Consider the following 17,692-nt stretch of genomic DNA (forward strand, 5'->3'; position numbering starts at 1 on the left):
CCCAGGCAGAGGGCAAATGCGGGGCAAATACAAAGGCATCGTCACTGTATTTGCTTCAGATAAGAGGCAGGGACCAGTGGCTAAGAGCATCCAGGGTCAGGGCTTGTGGGTCCTCGTCCCCTCTGCTAGGCATACACACCTCTTCAGCCAATTTCCCTGCCCCAGCCAGTCTTCCCCCTCAGAGGTGGTTCTGGAGTGACAGGGACAACGCATCCTGCCCCACCTGCCTCAGAAGACATCTGCTGTCACACTTTTCTTCCGATGTTTTTCAAGCGCCTTCAAGCCAACTGGTTCGAGCATTAAGAGCCAGGAGGCCAGGCTTCAGCAGCCACCGGCCCTCCCTCCACTGAGTCTAAGGCCCCCGCTGAGTGCCAGTAGGACCCAGCTCCTAGTTCCTGCACCTTGGGGGCCTCCCTCCTGCTGCCCGGACCCAGCCGCAGGACCCGGAAGTTCCTGTCCCTAAGCAGGTTCTCCATGTTCTCCAGCCGCCGCTGCAGCAGCCCGTACTCCTGCAGCAGCGTCCCCAGCACGGCCCACTTGCCCTCCAGCTGGTTCCCGAGGGCCAAGGTCGTCTTGTTTATTTTTCTTCTTTTTTATTGAATTGACTGGGGTGACACTGATTAATAAAATCATATAGGCTTCAGGTGTATAATTCTACACAAGGTCGTTTTCTTGAAGTTGGCCAGCTTCTCCTCTGCTGTCCCTGAAAAGCTCTCCAAGCTCTTCAGTCAGACAGCTGGGAACAGTTCCATCTCTTCTCCAGGGCTGCGTGGCAGCCAAGACGGCCAAAGGGGAGGTCTCTGAGGACTGGATTTGAGCCTCCCCATAGGCCACTCCTGCAACTAGACATAAGGAGGTGAGTCGGCCACCAGGAGAGGGGCCCAGAGCCACTACCAGCTACAGAAAGGTCAGGATGCTCAGGAATGGGGGGACACTTCTTCCAGGCACCCAAAGGTCTCATTGGTCAGACACTCGGACAGACCCTGCCCGGAAGACTGACGAAGACAGCAGACGCTGGACCCCACAGGGCCCCAGGGGAAGACTCGTGAACCAAGGCCCAGGAGCAACGGCAGATGAATCAGCAAAGCATGGCCATCATACGTGAGCAGAGTGTACAGGACAAAACCTCCTTCCCTGCCCAGGCCGCCGTGTCCCTCTGAGGGACAGCAGGGAGCACTAGGCTCTGAAGGAGAATTCCGGCCCTCTCCAGCAGAACGCGGCCCCGGAGGACACCCTACACTGCTTCCCCTTCAGGAACTCAGAGCCAATACTCCTTAACAGGGGAATGACTTAGCAGGCTGTTAGCCAGACATCGGCCAAGCGGGAACAGTAAGCAGGCCAGGGACAGGCGGCCACCACAGTGGAGAGTCCTGCGTGCACTGCAACGGGCACACCTAGGGAAGCAAGTATTGTAGGGTGGGACCTTGTCCCCAGGGTGTCCTTTCCTCCCCTAACATATCACTGGTCATGCAGTTTAGATCCCCTGACTTTTCATATCGCTGTTCACGCAGTTCAGGCCCCCACACTGTCCTTTCTTCCCCTGGCATGTCACTAGTCAGGTGGTAGACCCCTTCAAGGAGGAACAAGGGGGCCGGAGGAGAACCTTCTAGACCCCCACACAAGCCCTTGCACAACCCGCTCCCTGCAGCATTCAGCCCTCCGGCCAGTGGGGTTGACTGCATCAGATAAGCCCAGGAAGCAGAGATAACACGCAGGCCTCAGCTGTGCTTTGCTTTAGGCCCAGAAAAGCTGAGAAGCCAGACCAGCCGGGCCTGCCTCCTGACAGCCTGCAATGACTAACGACGCCCAGCCCTGGCGACCGAGCCCTAAATACCACGACCCTGAAAGGACACACCTGGAAAACCTGAGGGACATTCCGTGGAGGTCATCTCCTCAGGTCCCTGCTGTGCAAAGCAGATGAGAACTCTCCCAGCGAAGGGCGCAGCGTTCCTTTTCGCTCCCTCCCTTTCCCCAGGCACACCTTCTCCGCTTTCCTCTCCCCTGGGCTCCGAGGGGCCCCCTTCCGCCCCTGTATCTTGTCTCCCGAGCCTGCGTGGCCCACCTGGCTGCCTTCGCCTGCTCATGACTTTCTAAATAAGCTTCTGCTGGTAAAAATAAATAAATAAATACACAAATAAATAAATGAGCCACGGGTGAAAGACCTGAATCCCAGCTCTACCACATACAGCGATACGAGCTTCGTTAATTACTTAACCACCCACTTCACCCAGGAACACAGCCCAGCGGGAGCCGGGAAGCGAGAGAGAAACCTGGGCGCCGGCGCACCCCCAGATTGCTATGCAGTCCGAGAGTGTTCTAGAGCACCCCCACACCCAGCGTGCTCTGTGGGTGCCCGGCCAGGGCGGCCCACCCGGAGACCGGCCTGCATGGCAGCTGTCTACAGAGAGCAACAAACAGGTCACGTGCACGCGCTGAGGCCAAGGTATTTACTGAGCTCCTGTCGGTTCTTAAGGGCCTTTACCACCGGGACCCCATCTTTCTTTGTTTCACAAATGAGGAAGCCAAGGCCCAGAGCTGGCAGAGTCTGAGGTCAAAGCAGGCTCCAGCTCCCGGGTCCCTGAGGTCGGCTCTGCTCCTGCACCACGCAGGCTCCCTGGACTCGTCTCGGAGAAAAGATCTTTCTTTGAACACTCACGGGGTGTCAGAACTCCCGAGGCCTCGCCAGGGTCCCGGCGCGTTGAATGCTCCGGGGAAAGGACCAGGGGGCACTAGTCCCTCGCGGTTTCCCGTGCGAGGCAAGCGAGTGTTTTATGACACACGGCGCCGGCATGCACAGACCCGCCGGGACTCTCCCCAAGGCAGCCCCAGGAAACACCTGAGCCCTGCTTCTGCAGCTGGGGTTGAGATCAGAGCCGCTACACGGGCCCCATATCCTGTTTGAGCACTTGCTGACAGCCAGCCCTGACCTGTGGGGGCCCTGGAGAGGACTGGGCGGTGACAAAGACAAGCAGCCTCCACAGCAGGGAAGGGTGGCTGGCGTCTCCTCTCCCCAAGCCCGGGGGGAGCTTGGCTGAGCTGTCACTGACTTGTATACTCACTCGTGCCCCCAACTTTGGTCATGACTTTGGGAGAGGCGTGGGGGGGCGGCAGGAAGTGGCACAGCCAGGGACCTGGCACCTGAACGCTGTCCACATGTGCCAGACAAATAAGACAATCAACAGCTGAGAAGCCATCACTCCAGCTTCAATCACTCACCCTGGAACGGGGCGGCAGGGGGCTCCCCAAGGGGTGCAAGTTAAGGGGCACAAGGAGCTGGCTGCTGTCCAGACTTCTCTGTGAGGCCTGAACTCCCAGCTTGATCCTAACTGCTTTGGTACAGATTTGCTTCACTGAAATAGCATAAAGCGCCCCTGGGGGAGGTAGCCCAATGGAAAAGCTAAGCTCCCTCCCTCTGCACCAGCGAGACCATCCCTCACTCCACGAAATCAAGGTCCTTCCTGAGGGATTTTCAAGAAACAGGCTGCAGATCAACATGGAAAACATGGGAGAGGGAAGCCGCCCTGAACCTGAAAGGAAGGCTGAGAGCAGGTTTCCTGTTTGTCCGGTGGCCTCTTCACCTATTGTGACCCTGACAGCCCCAAGGTGAGGTAGGAGGCACTGGGGTCGTCGCCTGCTGTGACAAACAGGGAACATGAGGCTGGAGGTGGTGAGGAGCCTTCCCCAGAGCTCCTGGTCTCACTCTGCAGGAGGCCCGAGTCCTCGGGGACAGCCCCTCCTCTAATAGGACAATCCGTGTAGGTGGCTGACCAGCCTCACCAAAACCAGGGTTTCTCTCTCAGGGGGAGCCTCCTGAGGCACCCCATCATGGTGACCCATGGGCATGGAGCATGCATACCCCTGAACCCTGCGACCATGAGGAGCTGTCATTGACTCTGGGCTTCAGGTTCCCCTTCTCCACTGATAACCAAAGTCAACCAATACCCATGGCAGGAAGGCCCAGGAACACGGACTCACTCTGGGCCAAGTGACGGTCCCCACACAAACAGGAGGTGGAATCATCCTGGTCCCTTTGCAACCACACACAACACTTAGGAAAGCACCAGAAAAGCTCCAATAAGGAGAAAAAGTTTCAAAATAAGGAAGTAGAAAAGTCCAATCTCCAGTGCCTGTCCTTCCGGCTGTCTGCCCACTACTGTTTCTCAGGCTGCCGCGGGCCCCAGGCCTCCGTGCACGCAATCATCAGCCCGGGGCTGGCGCACTCCCTGTCCTTGGAGCTGGTCAGAGGCCCGCATCCATACCTGGCATCCCATGCCTAGGGGATCCTTGATAAGTCAGGAATGTAGAAAAGGCAGCCGAGTGACAAACTTGGGAACAGAAAATGGAGGCAACAGTCACAAGCACACACTGTCACCAAAAAGGCTGCTGCTTCCCATGTGGATAAAAAGAAAAAAAGTGTCTCCAAAGCCGTCCCAGAACGAGGAACGAGCATCAGGCAGTGGTGAAGGGCCCCGCGGGTGGAGGGCCGGCCCGCCGCGGCCCCGGCTCCCGTCGGTCAACCCTCCTCGGAGCGGCCGGGCCGGGGCCGGGGCCGGGGCCACGGCGGGCCGGCCTGGCCGCGGGCGTGGGTCTGCATGTGGATGGCCAGGTGGTGGTCCCGGTTGAAGGCGCGGCCGCACTGCGCGCACTGGTAGGGCCGCTCGCCGGTGTGAATGCGCTGGTGCCGGAAGAGGTCGGAGGGCCTGCGGAAAGCCTTGCCGCAGTAGGGGCAGGCCGGCCAGCCCTGGCTGTTGCCCGTGTGCTGGCGCTGGTGCAGCAGCAGGCTCTTCCGCCGCTGGAAGAAGCGCAGGCACTCGCTGCAGTGGTACGCCTTGGTCGCCGCCGGCCGCCGGCCCGCGAAGGACGGGCCTGCCAGGGCGCGGGGGCCCTCGGGCTCCTCGGGGAGCCAGCGGATGACGGGCCCCGGCACCACCACCTCCCCCGGCTCCAGCGCGGAGGAGGCCTCCCCCCCGCCGGGGGGCGCGCCGCCCCGGGCCTCCCGCCCGCCCCCCTCCACGTGGGTCCGCTGGTGGATGGTCAGGTTAATCTTCAAGCGGAAGCTCTGCCCGCAGTCGGGGCAGGGGAAGGTGCGCTCCCGCCGGCGGCGCGGGAGGACGCGGGGTGCCTCCCCCACGGCCCCTGCTGGCCGAGGCCGAGGCTGAGGGTCCCCTGCCCGCACCCCGGGCACTGCCTGGGCCTGAAGCTGGCGGGGACCCCCAGTCCTGCTGTTGGGCCCCTCGGGGACTGTGCTCTGGATCTGGCGGGGGGACATCCCGGGGGAGAGCTGCTCCGGCGGCACCATGTCGTCCTCCGACTGTGCTTCCATCTTGATGACCACGCCGGCAGTACCACCTACGGAGAGGAACCGCCACTTGTTTCCTCTGGGCCTCTGGCCCACCAGCCCCGTCTCCACGCCCAGCCACAGCCTCACAGCAGGCACCGCCCGCTCCGGCCTGCGCGCAGAACCCTTCCTCCTGCAGGGCTCAGCGCCTGGGACAGGGGCCCTCCTCCCTCCGCCCCACCCGCGGGCACCGCCTCCAAGGTCACCCGGTGTGTGTCGGCAGGCCTTTGCCTACAGGCCACGCTAAGGACCTCAGGCCAGAGACCAAGCTGGGAAATCAGGGAGCCAGGAGGTCAGGGGTCAGACCATGGGAGACATGGATGGGAATATGAAGGGAGACAAGGACAGGACACGCTGGCCACTCAGGATTCCCAGGGGCTCTGGCGACTTCAGTTCTGCTCTTCGAAGGACAGGAGCCCTGTGGGCCGTGACTGCCTCCAGCCTGGGTAACAGACCCCCGGCCTCGAGGTGCCAGGAGACTTGGCTGCCCTCGGAGCTGCTCACCCACAGAGCACGGCCGCACTGAGCACCTGCCACCACCCCGTGCTGGGGTCCGGTGACGCACAGGAGACAGGAGGACCAGGGAATCCTGGCTGGGCCTCAGTGTGGGTCACACTTGACTCTGAGGCAAGGCTGAGGCAGCAGGCCCAGGGCGTCCCTAACGCTGGGGAGCCGGGTCCTGGCTGCCGAGTCCCGCCTGGAACCACCACGTCTCCTTCCAAGTCCTCCGACTGCTGTCCACTTCTGGTCCTCTCTGCAGTCAGCCCCCCACCGTCTTCTCTGACCTCCCCCAGCACCTGGTGGCCTCAGCTGCTGGACCACAAGGTCTGCTCAAAGGGTGACCGTGAACCCTGTCCTATGCATATTCAAATGAAAATCTTCAGCCCTTTAGGGGCAACTACCAAGGTCTAGGACCAGGGTAATTTTCTGTTCTTGCGGAAGCTTGAACTGAAATGACAACCTGGGAGGCCGGTGCCCTGGGCAGCCCTTCACTGGTGGACCTCCAGGCCAGCACTCAGTGGCAAGGCCTCGGGTCCTCTGCGCCCTGCAGCTTACTCGGAACCCTCACAAATATCTCAGGACAGAACCTGATCTCTGTTAGAAATGACCCACTGGTATTAATTTAGTCCTACAGCTACAGAAGCATTAAGAGTCTGTAAGCATCATCCAGGCTTCGGGATAAAACAGTGTTGCATTCAATGGGCCACCACAGTATTCCTGAACTTGGGGATTAGTGAAGGTCTCAGGCTCTATTCCTGGGGAAGACCAAGTTCCCAAGACCCCTTCACGTGAGCCCACCTGCAGCTTGGTCCCGCCACGTCACAACCCCGCGGTGGGCCCACATCTCACCTTGGCTTTCCAACAAAGCAGGTACCAGGATGGAACCAGGGGAGAGCCAGATCCCCTTCTCTGGGGACAGAAAACCTGCCCCAAGGCCAGAATGGGCAACAATCGCTTTCTCTTTCTTGTGCATGACAGTGTCAGCGTGGGTCACAGAAAATGCACAGACCCTAAGTGGGAACTCACTTTAAATCGCAGGCCACCACACACAAACTGTGACACTGAAGCCTATGAGCCTGGGCCGCTCCACGGGGGCTGTGAGGCTCTCTGTCACCAGACCGCAACCTGGCGGCATGCAGCCAGTTTCTAAGCAGCAGCCTCCCTGCCAGGCCAGACCAGGACCCCAGAGAGGCTGGGTCCCCAGAGTCCCAGGGGACTATTACCTGGGTGGTGAGGAAGGGACCCCTCCGGAGAAACCCCCCCGCAGGTCCCCTTGTGCTACCCCTCAGCTCACCCCCAGAAGGACCCCGCACTCCTTGGAGGCTCTGCCACGGCCGCAGGGCTTTCACCCTTCACTCACCTGGCCCCACGCCTGGCAGGCTGTCCCCGGGAGGGGAGGCTGGGGACTCCACGGCTGAAGATGTCAACTCCTGCTTAACTGAGGACAAAGTGCTGGTGCTGGCTGCGGGCCCTGTGGAAGAGACCCCAATGAGGCCCTTTCTGGCCCTGGGCTCCTGCAGGGTCACACAGCTGTGCTGTTCAGGGGGCTGCAGCCTCCCTCCGAGGGGAGAGAAGAGCTGTGAAGGCCACGCCCCCAGTGCCATCAACTGGTCCCTTGGCATCTGAGTGTCACCCTGATGTGCCTCAAAAGGAAAGAGGTTTGGGGAGGCCCCTGGGGCACAGTGCCAGGTTTGTGATAGAACAGAGACAATGAGAGGGTCCTATCCCTCCTTACACAGTGGCTGGGAAGCGGGGACACAGGGAAGGGAGGGGAGTCACCTCCAACCTCAGGGAGGCCATACTCAACGGGGCAGATGCAGAGAGTCTGAGAAGGCAGGCCAGCAGGAAGGAGGCATGGGGACCCGAGGCCACAGAGCGCAGGCTAAAGACAGAAACCAGGCTCTGAACTATCTGCCGAACCCTAGGCTGACACCCTCTGAACTGTTCTCCATTTCTGTGCAGGTTAGACAGGAGTTTCCTTTGAATGGAAGCAGACAGAGGACACTGCAGAGGGTGACGGATGCCACAGAGCTTCTCACAAGCCTTCCTTTGGAAAGACAACTTCGCTGAGGAGCACACAGGCTGGCCCGGTGCGGGGCGGGTGACACATGCCTCCCCGTTAAGGAACCCACCGTAAGACACCCAGGACCACCCTCGTGTGCCCTTCCCCTCACCCCAGACAGACCAGTGTGCCTGGCCCCCAACACACCACACCTTTGCTCAGACTGCTTCCTCCTGCTGGAATGCCTAGTGTTCCCAGCAAGACCGACTCTTCCTCTGCGTCCCGTCTGCGCAGCCCCTTTTCCCAGAAGCCTGCCCGCTTGGCCCAGCTGGGCCAGCCGTCCCCCTCCCTCCCCATCTCAGCCCCGCCGGCCTGGTCCTTTGCTGGGATGCCCGCCACACCGCCGCCCGGCAGCCCTCACTCACCTGCGCTGCTTCCCAGCGGGCTGCCTCTCGCTCCTGCGTCGCTCGGGTGCTCGGGGGCCTGCCTTTCTTTGGGCGCCTGCCTTTCTTTGGGCGCCTCTTGGTCAGACCTGACTGGGCTGGGAATGTGCTCTGGATGTGGAGGGAGAGTGGGGATAAGCAAATCAGTGACAACGAGGACAACGGAGTTCCCCCAGGCAGCCAGCAGCCTCTAGGAAAGGACTAACTGCGGTCCCTGGGACGGGGGACAACAGGTCAAACCCAGGCTATGGTAATTAAGTGAACTTCACTGATCATCTAAGGCAGTGGTTCTCAACCTTCCTAATGCTGCAATACTTTAGTACAGTTCCTCATGTTGTGGTGACCCCCAACCATAACTAAAGCATAGTGATTAATCACAAAAACAATATGTAATTATATATGTGTTTTCCAATGATCTTAGGTGACCCTGTGAAAGGGTCGAAGGGGTCACAACCCACAGGTTGGGAACCACTGATCTAGGGACTACATTCTAGACTTAACCTATCCGATAGTACTAGACAGGTCACACAACAGGGCGAAGGATATGGCTTTTTTAGGACTCCTGGCTCAGAACCCTGCAGCTACGGCTCCCAATTCTAAGTCCTCCACCAGGATGGTGTATAAGGATCCTCTGGGGAGCATCCCCAGCATTCTCATCCATAGATCTGGGTGAGCCTAGGAAGTTTGTATTTTTAAAAAGCTTCCTAGTCCACAACAGATGAACAAATATTTCACAGAATAAAAAGTTAAAATGGCCCATAAACACATAAAAGGATACACAACCACATTCATAATAAGAGAGGTACCATTAAAATCACACAGTTATCAAAGCCAGAGACACACTCCAAGAAAAGTACAGGCCAATATCCCTTATGAACATCAATGTAAAAGTCCTCAATAAAATACTATCAAACCAAAATCAGCAGCACATTAAAAGCATTAAACACCTTGACCAAACGAAGTTTGTTCCTGGAATGCAAGGATGGTTCAACATATGAAACCAGATCAACGCGTCACACCATATTAAAAGAATGAAGGGCAAACCCAAGGTTATCTCAACTGATGCAGAAAAAGTATCTGACAAAATCAAACACCTTTACCTGATAAAAAACACTCAACAAAGTAGGCAGAACAGAAAACTACCTCCACATCATAAAAGCCATGTATTAAAAACCTACAGTGAACATCATGTTTATGGTGAAAAACGGAAAGCGTTGCCTCTAAGATTAGGAGTAAGGCGAGGATGTCCACTTTCACCACTTCTAGTCGACAAAGTGATAGATGTTCAAGTAGAGCAATCAGGTAAGAAAAGAAATAAAAGGCTTACTACAAAGCTACAGTAATCAAAACAGTGTGGTACTCCATAAACAGAATAAAAAAATAGAATGGAGAACCAAGAAATAAACCCTCACAGATCGGTCAAATGACATTTGAGAAGGGTGCCAAGACCACTCGGGGGGAAAGGACAGTCTTTCCACAAAGGCGGCTGGGAAAACGAGATATCCACATGCCAGAGAGTGAAGTTAGACCCTTATCTAACATCACCTGTAAAAATTAACTCAAATTGGGCCTAAATGAGAAACCTAACATATAAAACCCTTAGAAGAAAAGAGAGAACAAAAGCTTCACGACACTGGATTTAGCAATGATTTCTTGGATATGACACTAAAGGTACAAAAAGAAACAGACAAACTGGACTTCATGAAAAAGTTAAAACTTGCGCATCAAAAGACACTATCAACCTAGTTAAACAATCCATGGAATGGGAGGAAATACTTGTAAATCTTCTATCTGATAAGGGATTGACATACAGAATATACAGAGAATTCCTAAAACTGAACAACAAAGAAACAAACAAGCTGACTCAAAATTGGACAAAGGACTTGAACAGCTATTTCTCCGAAGAAAATATTTCAATAAGTCAATGACAATGGCCAATAAAGACCTGAAAGGAGCCCTGGTTGGCGTGGCTCAGTGGATTGAGTGCTGGCCTGTGAACCAAAAGGTCACCGGTTTGATTCCCAGTCTGGGCACATTCCTGGGATGTGAGTCAGGTTCCCAGTTGGGAGTGAGAGGCAACTGATTGATGTATCTCTGGCACACTGATGTTTCTCTCCCTCCTCTCTCTAAAAAGTAAATAAATAAAATCTTTAAAAAAATACAAAGACAAGAAACGATTCTCAACATCACAACCCAGGGAAATGCAAATCAAAACTACAGTGAGATACTATTTCACCCTCATTATGATAACTGCTATGAACAAAAACAACAGAAAATGTACCCTGTTCATGGGAATGTAAAATGGTACAGCCACTGTGGAAAGCAGTGTAGTGGCTCTTCAAAAAATTAATACTAGCCCTGGCTGATGTGGCTCAGTGGACTGAGCAGCAGCCTGTGAACCCAAAGGTCACCAGTTCGATTCCTGGTCAGGGCACATGCTTGGGTTGCTGGACAGGTCCCCAGTTGGGGGTGAGTGAGAAGCAACCAGTCCATGTTTCTCTCACACATCGATGTTTCTTTCTTTCCCTTCACTCCCCTTCTCTAAAAATAAACAAAATCTTTTTTTAAAAAAAATACTAACCTTAAAAAAAAAAATTAAAACTAGAACTACCATATCGTCCAGCAATTCCACTTCTGAGTATATATCTAGAAGAACAAAAGGCAGAGTATCAAACAGATACTTGTACATCCACAGCATAGCAGCATTATTTATAAGAGCTGAGCCTTGGCAGTAACCCAAGAGCACACTGACAGACGAGAGGACAAACATAATGCGGCCTATCCATGCAGGAGGATATTATTGCTCCCCGAAAAGAAAGGAATTTCGGACACAGGCTAGAACATGGATGAACCTGGAGGACACTGCCCTAATAAAATAAGCCAGTCGTAAATAGATGAATACTGTATGATTCTACTTACACGAGGTAGTCAAATAATCAAAGGCATAGAATCGCGGGTGCCACGGCTGGGAAAGGGGCAGAATGAAGGGTTATTATTTAATGGTACAGAGCAACAATTTTCAACCGGCGGGCCCCAAGAATTTTAACAACACACAGTACCTGCCAATTCAGTCAGGGGCACTGACCTCTCTTCCCTTCAATTGTCAAATTTTAAAAAAATGACAGCAGCCAACACAACAATAGCCGTCCGACGTGAATGAGTCAAAATTACACCTATTTTTGGTCAGGCTGGTAAAAAACATATTTTTTGGTGGCCCACAGAATTTTAGTAATTAGTTTATGTGTTCCATGAGATGAAAAAGTTGAAAATCGCTGGTAGAGAGTTTCATTTCTACAAGATGAGAAGAGTCTTGGAGACGGATGGTGGTGATGGCAAAACTCTATGAACGTATTTAATGTCTCTGAAATGCGCACTTAAAAATGATCAAATGGTAAATTTTATGTTACGGTGTACCTGACCCCAAGAAGAAGAAAAGAAATAAAGTATCACTACACAGTACAACGTGGATGAACCTTCAAAACATTATGCTAAGTGAAAGAAGCCAGAGACGGAAGTATTTTGTTGGTTACATTTAGGGGAGAAAAGAGATGGATAAAGCAAATGTGGCAAACTCTTTCTTTAGAGAGAGGGGGGGAAGGGAGGGAGAAAAAGAGGGAGAGAAACATTGATAGGTGGCCTCTCGCACACTCCCAGTCAGGTACCTGGCCCGCAACCCAGGCATGTGCCCTGACCGGAAATCAAACCCGGGGACCTTTTGGTGTGCGGGACGACACCTGACCCACTGAGCCACACCAGCCAGGGCGAATGTGGCAAACTCTTGATCACTGTTGAGTCTGGGGATTATCATCTGAAGGTTCACTGTACTATTTTCTCTAGTTTCACTTATTTTTTAAATGTCTATTTAAAAATAAATAAAAAGAAAGCTCCCCAGAAGATTTTGACATGCAGTCAACTTTGGAACCACTGTTCAATGCACACCAGCTGTGGGAACGAGGTTGGCCCCGGGCTCCTGTGGGAGGGTCCATTTCCACAAAGGGGAGCCGGTGCATCCCAGGCCTTACAGCTGCATGTTATCCAGTCGGGGAGCAGAAGTGGGTGGCAGAGGGACCAGGAGGTGGTGGCAGTTTTGCTGCTGCTACTAGTGGTACTGTTAGTCATAAGGCCCACCTGTGATAAAACATTCAGCTTTCCAAAGCCTGCCCTCAACTTTAGTCCTCACGGCCACCAGGCGAGGTGAGGGCCGCTGTCCCCTTGCACAGAGGCAGAGACCTTAGTGCAGTTAAGGCAAAAGCCCTGCACCCACCCCTGACCAGCTGGCCGGGGACAGGGCGTGCCCCACCTTGGGCTATAGGCCTGGGCTCCCTTCCTGGCCTCATGGCACGTATGGGAAGCCCAGGAGAACAGGGACATCGCTCCGTCTGCCCTACCCAGCTTGCTCCCACTCACCGGTGCCTGGCCTCTCTGGGCAAGCTGCCTCTCTCTCCTCCCCCTCGTCCTGACCCCACGGGCCTGCAGGACAAGGCTCCTCTCCCCTCTCCATCCGGGTGAGGATGTCCGGTTTGGAAATGGCATAATCTGTGAACAGAACGGAGAGAGAGCAGGGTCAGGATGGGGCCCCTGTCGCCCAGTTCACCACAGAGCCGCGGAGACACCAGAGGAACAGAAGCCAAAGCAAAGACACAGACCGCAGGAGGCCCATCTGTGGACAGAGCCCCAGAGGCCACCGGGGGGCCTTACCCAGCGAGACCAGCATCTCGTAGTTGCCCCGCATCACGTGCTTGTACAGCTCCTTCTGCCACTCGTCCAGCTTGCCCCACTCCAGCTCAGAAAAATACACGGCCACGTCATCAAAGGTCACGGGTACCTGGAACCACAGGTGTCACGCACGCTCGCCCACACTTACGGGCACGGCCCCTCAAGCCGTCCCGCCCCAGGTACCACGGTTACCTTGGGGACCTGCCCCTTGCTGCCCGGGGGCAGCCGCAGGACCCAGAAGTTCCTGTTTCTCAGCAGGTTCTCCATGTTCTCCAGCCGCCGCTGCAGCAGCCCGTGCTCCTGCAGCAGCGTCCCCAGCACGGCCCACTTGCCCTCCAGCTGGTTCCCGAACTCCACGGTCGTCTTCTCGAAGTCGGCCAGCTTCTTCTCGGCCGTCCCCGTCCGTCCCTCCAGCGTCAGCAGACGGGCCAGACAGGAATCCACTTTCTTCTCCAAGGCCTGGATGGCGGCCACCACTGTCCACAGCGTGATCTCGGTGGAGTAGAGGTATGAGTTCTTCTCAGCAGCCGGCTGGGGCGATGGAGGTGTCAAAGGCCTTCCGTCCCCCGTTTGCCTGTCCCTCTCGGGAGCCTGTCCACAAGAAAGGAAAGGAGAAACATTATCAGAATCAAACAATCAAAATGTCTGCCTCAAAAAGAAACCTCAGGTTGGCACCTGCCCAGGTAAAGCTCCAGCTGGGATCCTGAGGGCCAATCAGGCAGCCGTGTTGGGGATGGGGAGACAGGGACATCAGTTACAAGTCCAGCCTCAGGGACAGGAGACACTGGCTGGACCAAGGCATTAGCAAGTGGGAAACAGAAGGAAAACATGGCCAGAGAGAGAAGTATCTGTGGTCTCGGGCAGGTGACTTGCTACCTGGGTCTTAGTCTCCCTGGAAATGAAGGGACAGGTTTTGAATGGGGCGCAGCAGAGAACACGAGCCCTGCACTCAGCCAGACCGGGCACAGCCAGCAATCCCGCCACTCACAAGCCGGCTAACCGTGGCCCAGGTTTCTTAAACACCTTTCAACGCCCTGCCCACATCTAGAAAACGGAGCTAATGACAGTATCTACATGTCGTGACTGTGAGAATGAAGGACACAATCTGGTACGAAGCACTCAGCACAATGTCGAGCCTGCGCGAGCTGCTCCATAAACGTGAGCCTGGTGTTGGTCCCGCTAAGATGACCGTGACAAGGATGCTGAGGATGTGGGGGTTCTGGCTCAGGGATGTGGTGCCAATAGGGCAGGTGGCGTTTTGTTTCACCTCTTTCATCCCACGGTCCTTCAGTACCCTGGAGTGCCTCGGTCTACCTTGGTGTCTGACAACAAATCTCCCTGAGCTCGTGCGGTGGCTTCCATCCCAGCTTCTCTTGCTAAAAGCCTTGCTGGAATGACAAGCTGACATCTTGCCCCCCACCCCCACCCCTGTTCTCCTTCCTCCTCCTCCACCGCCATCACCTCGCCCAAGGCCACTCACCTGCCGCCTGCGCTGCTGCGATTCTGCCCGCCTGACTGCCCCACTTCCTCCTCCCCCACAATAAGCTCTCCTCAGCTCCCCAGGGTGCCTGGAATAAAACCTAACCCTCTTAGCAGGCTGCCGCCTACCCCCCCTACCTTGCCTCCTCCTGGGCGCCCAGTGCCTCCTCCTCGGACACACCCCGCCCTCCCCCACCTGTGCGTGGGCTCCCCTGCACCTGTCCGAATTCCTGGCTCCCTCCTATACAAACCTCCAGCTTAGACTTCGCCTCCCAGACCCCCGCGTCTCAGCTAGGGCCCTGCTAGTCCCTTCCTCAGTCGCACTAATAACCTGTGACCACTCTGTGCGTCTGCCTGGGGCATGGTTTCCCCACAAGGACATCAGCTCATGGGCAGGGGCAGGTGCTAATGAATCCGGTATCCCCAGCTTCTAAGAGTGCCTCACTCACAGAAGATGCTCGGTCAATACCTACTGAATGAATGAGTGATTAAACAATTCAACAACACACGCATTAACAACTACTGAACACCTGTCAGCGTGAAGGCACAACGGGGACACAGAAAAATGACGTGGTTGTTTCTTCCTTCTCCAGGAGAAAAATTCTGTATAGAAACGGTCACAATAAATGAGAGTGATAACCACAGGCTAACTAAAGCGGAGGGCAAATCCGTCCTGGTTGGGAGCTTTTCTTGGAATCTCAGGTGATGCAAGTGGGCAGAGGGACAGAAGCGGGGGGACAGGAACGGTCAAAAGACTGCTGAGGTCCTGGGCTAGGTGGGACCTGAAGATGCCATCTGTATAGTTAGAGGAAGGACATTCTCGGGCTCCCCACAGTGGGCAGGGCAGTAAACCCGCAGAACTGCCAGCCCGGGTCTCTCCTGGCACTCAGACCCAAAGGAAGGGCTGGAGCGTCTGCAAAAATCAAAAACGCCACAGGCGCGCACTGAAAACCGTCCACACCACTTCTTGGGCCTCTTTACAAGTGCTTCCTACTGTGTCCCACCCGCCAAAGGGTCGCCTTCTCTGATTTGGGCATACAGAACATTATCAGCCAACATGCTGACATGTGTAATCTAAAAGTAAAAATAAAACCAAACCCGCCTCCCACCCCTCTTGTTAAGAGCATTCCTTCACTACCCCTGTCCCAGGTGGAAGCAGAGCACTGGGCACCGTAAAGCGCGTGTCATCCCAGAGCCCGGCCCGGCCCCGGCCCCTGCCCGGCCCTCCCCGCCTGCCTCCGGGTTGCCGGGCCTCCAGGGAGACAATGGGCGCCGGCCGCCGCTCCGTGCAAACGCCGGGCCTGGCCCCTAAAGCGTTTCTGGAACGCGGGCCGCCCCCCCGCCGTCGAGGCCGCCCGCCGCGCCCGGCCGCTGGGCCTGGCGTTTGGGCCGCCCGGGCACTCGGGCCGGAAGCGGCGCGGACGCCGACGAGGGCGGCCCGGCGGGGCGAGCGGCTCCACGCGGCAGCGGCCCAGCCCGTCTGGGCGTCCGCGCGCCGGGGCGCTTACCCGGTCGGGCGCCGCCTCGGCCATGGCTGCCCGCGCGCCTCTCTCGGCTTCTCCGCTCGGGCCGCCTGGTAGGCCTGGCGCAGCGCGCGGGCGGCAGCGGGGACGGAGGCGGAGCGCAGCCGCCGCGGAGCCGCCCAGCCTCGGAGCCCCTGCCCCGCGGCCGCGAGCTGCGTCCGTGCCACGTGCCCCGCCGGCCGTTTCAACAAGAGCTGCGCTCGCGGCCCGGCCCAAGGCCGCGCGCAGCGCCCCCTGCAGCCCGAAGGACCGCACGCGCGCGCGGCCCACAGCCCGCGGCCCTGCGGCCCAGCCTCCCCGCGGCCGCCGCCCTGGGCGGGGCAAGGCGGAGGTGCCGGCCCTCCAGCCTCCCCGGGACCGTCGGGCGCGCACACGCAGCTCGGTGGGCCCAGGCCGCCCCGGGCCCTCCACGGGGTGGCGGCGCTGCGCGGCTGCGGCGCGGTGGGGCCCCAGCGTCCCACGCCGGGGCATCGGGCCGCGGCGCTGACGGAGGGGACGCGCGGACCCCTCCAAACGTTGGGAGTCCCCGCTCGCCCCACCCCGGACGGGGAAAAGGGCCGTCCGTGCTGCGAACGTCAAGGGCTTGTAAAGTCACCGTTTTATCGCCTCTAATGGGCCCCAAGTGACAGCCGGCTCCCCAGGAACAAACGCGGAAGGTGGATAAAGGTTTTAAAACTCCTTTTTCAGTTTTCCAGAATAAATAGAAAGGCCTCAGGAAAAATTTAATTCATTAAAAATAAAAATAAAAAAGTCCTCTCTCTCTCCCCCAAACGGCTTTGGGAATCCTGAGTCACCTCTTACCCCGGGGCCTACTACCAGCAGAACCCCAGCAGTCCCCTGAGCCACACTTTGTCCCCTCAGTCCCCTTGGCACACTGTGGACAAAGAAAAAGGGGGCCACAGAGTAGACCTGACAAGCTCCAGCCAGGGCTGAGCTTTACAAACAGACCTGAAATGAAAACTTTGTAACTAAAGTGAGTCATGGGGGCAGTCATGTCCTAGGTCCGGATCTCCCCTAACAAAGACCAACCTTGACCTTAAGGGTCGGAGCCTGTCTATTGTCTTTTTGCATCTATGATAACATACCTTTGGAACGAGAGGGTAATTTCCTTTTTTTCTGACCCCTCACCGTCCCAGAGACCACAGAGCCCTTCATTGTTCCCCTTACTGCGTTAATTGTGGACTGGTAACTATCTTGCACCGGCCTATGTGAAAGAAGTCTGTCTGTTCGCTTTACTTTGTATCCAAGCCCAGAGGTTTCCCCACTTAACTTTCTGCGTCTTACATGGATTTCACGTAACCCCTTCTGCCTCCTCCTTTGATTATAACATAATATAAGGTGCAAAACTGCCATTCCTTCTTGAGTTCACATCGAATGAATCATTCTCCTCAGGGATCCTCTTAGCGCCATCAGCACTCATGTGCAAATTGTCTGTTAGACTGGTTACTTCAACAAGGAGTTTCTCAAGTGAACAGTGCAGGGTAGGATCCCTGTGACCTTGGAGTAACACGTCCTAACCTTGCCCCACATTTCAGGGGTGCACTTAAGAGAAAGTACCAGTTTTTAAACTGGACCCACGCAGGTGTGTAAAGCTTAGGGGGGGGAAGTATTAGCAGAGGGAGAGCTTCCTCCTAGAAGCCGGCCCTAGTTCAGACAACTCTGAGCTCCCTGTCCTGTGAATTGCCCGCAT

At 56.3% G+C, this 17,692-nt stretch overlaps 1 protein-coding gene across 1 annotated transcript; it reads right to left on the bottom strand.

Moving 5' to 3' along the window:
- Positions 1 to 4,513: 4,513 nt before the first annotated feature.
- On the bottom strand, positions 4,514 to 16,473 carry ZNF783 (zinc finger protein 783). The gene is made up of 7 exons (XM_090286920.1): positions 15,727 to 16,473; positions 13,193 to 13,591; positions 12,983 to 13,109; positions 12,692 to 12,820; positions 8,267 to 8,395; positions 7,200 to 7,310; positions 4,514 to 5,349 (listed from the first exon to the last, which is right to left on the bottom strand). Exons 1-7 carry the CDS (start codon positions 16,471 to 16,473, stop codon positions 4,514 to 4,516), a joined length of 2,478 nt encoding a protein of 825 aa, XP_090143046.1.
- Between the last annotated feature and the right edge of the window lie 1,219 nt (positions 16,474 to 17,692).

This window comes from Furipterus horrens, unplaced genomic scaffold (genome assembly GCF_987537825.1).
Source record: "Furipterus horrens unplaced genomic scaffold, mFurHor1.1.pri manual_scaffold_9, whole genome shotgun sequence".
NCBI lineage: Eukaryota > Metazoa > Chordata > Mammalia > Chiroptera > Furipteridae > Furipterus > Furipterus horrens.

Bases quoted from the DNA above. Each gene is read 5' to 3' on its own strand.
- ZNF783 (XM_090286920.1), bottom strand. From the start codon at position 16,473: ATGCCCCGGCGTGGGACGCTGGGGCCCCACCGCGCCGCAGCCGCGCAG. The intron at 8,396-12,691 runs GTGAGTGGGAGC...CTCCACATCCAG, and splicing joins CCCAGAGAGGCCAGGCACCG to AGCACATTCCCAGCCCAGTC. The intron at 7,311-8,266 runs GTGAGTGAGGGC...TCTCTTCCACAG, and splicing joins CCCGCTGGGAAGCAGCGCAG to GGCCCGCAGCCAGCACCAGC.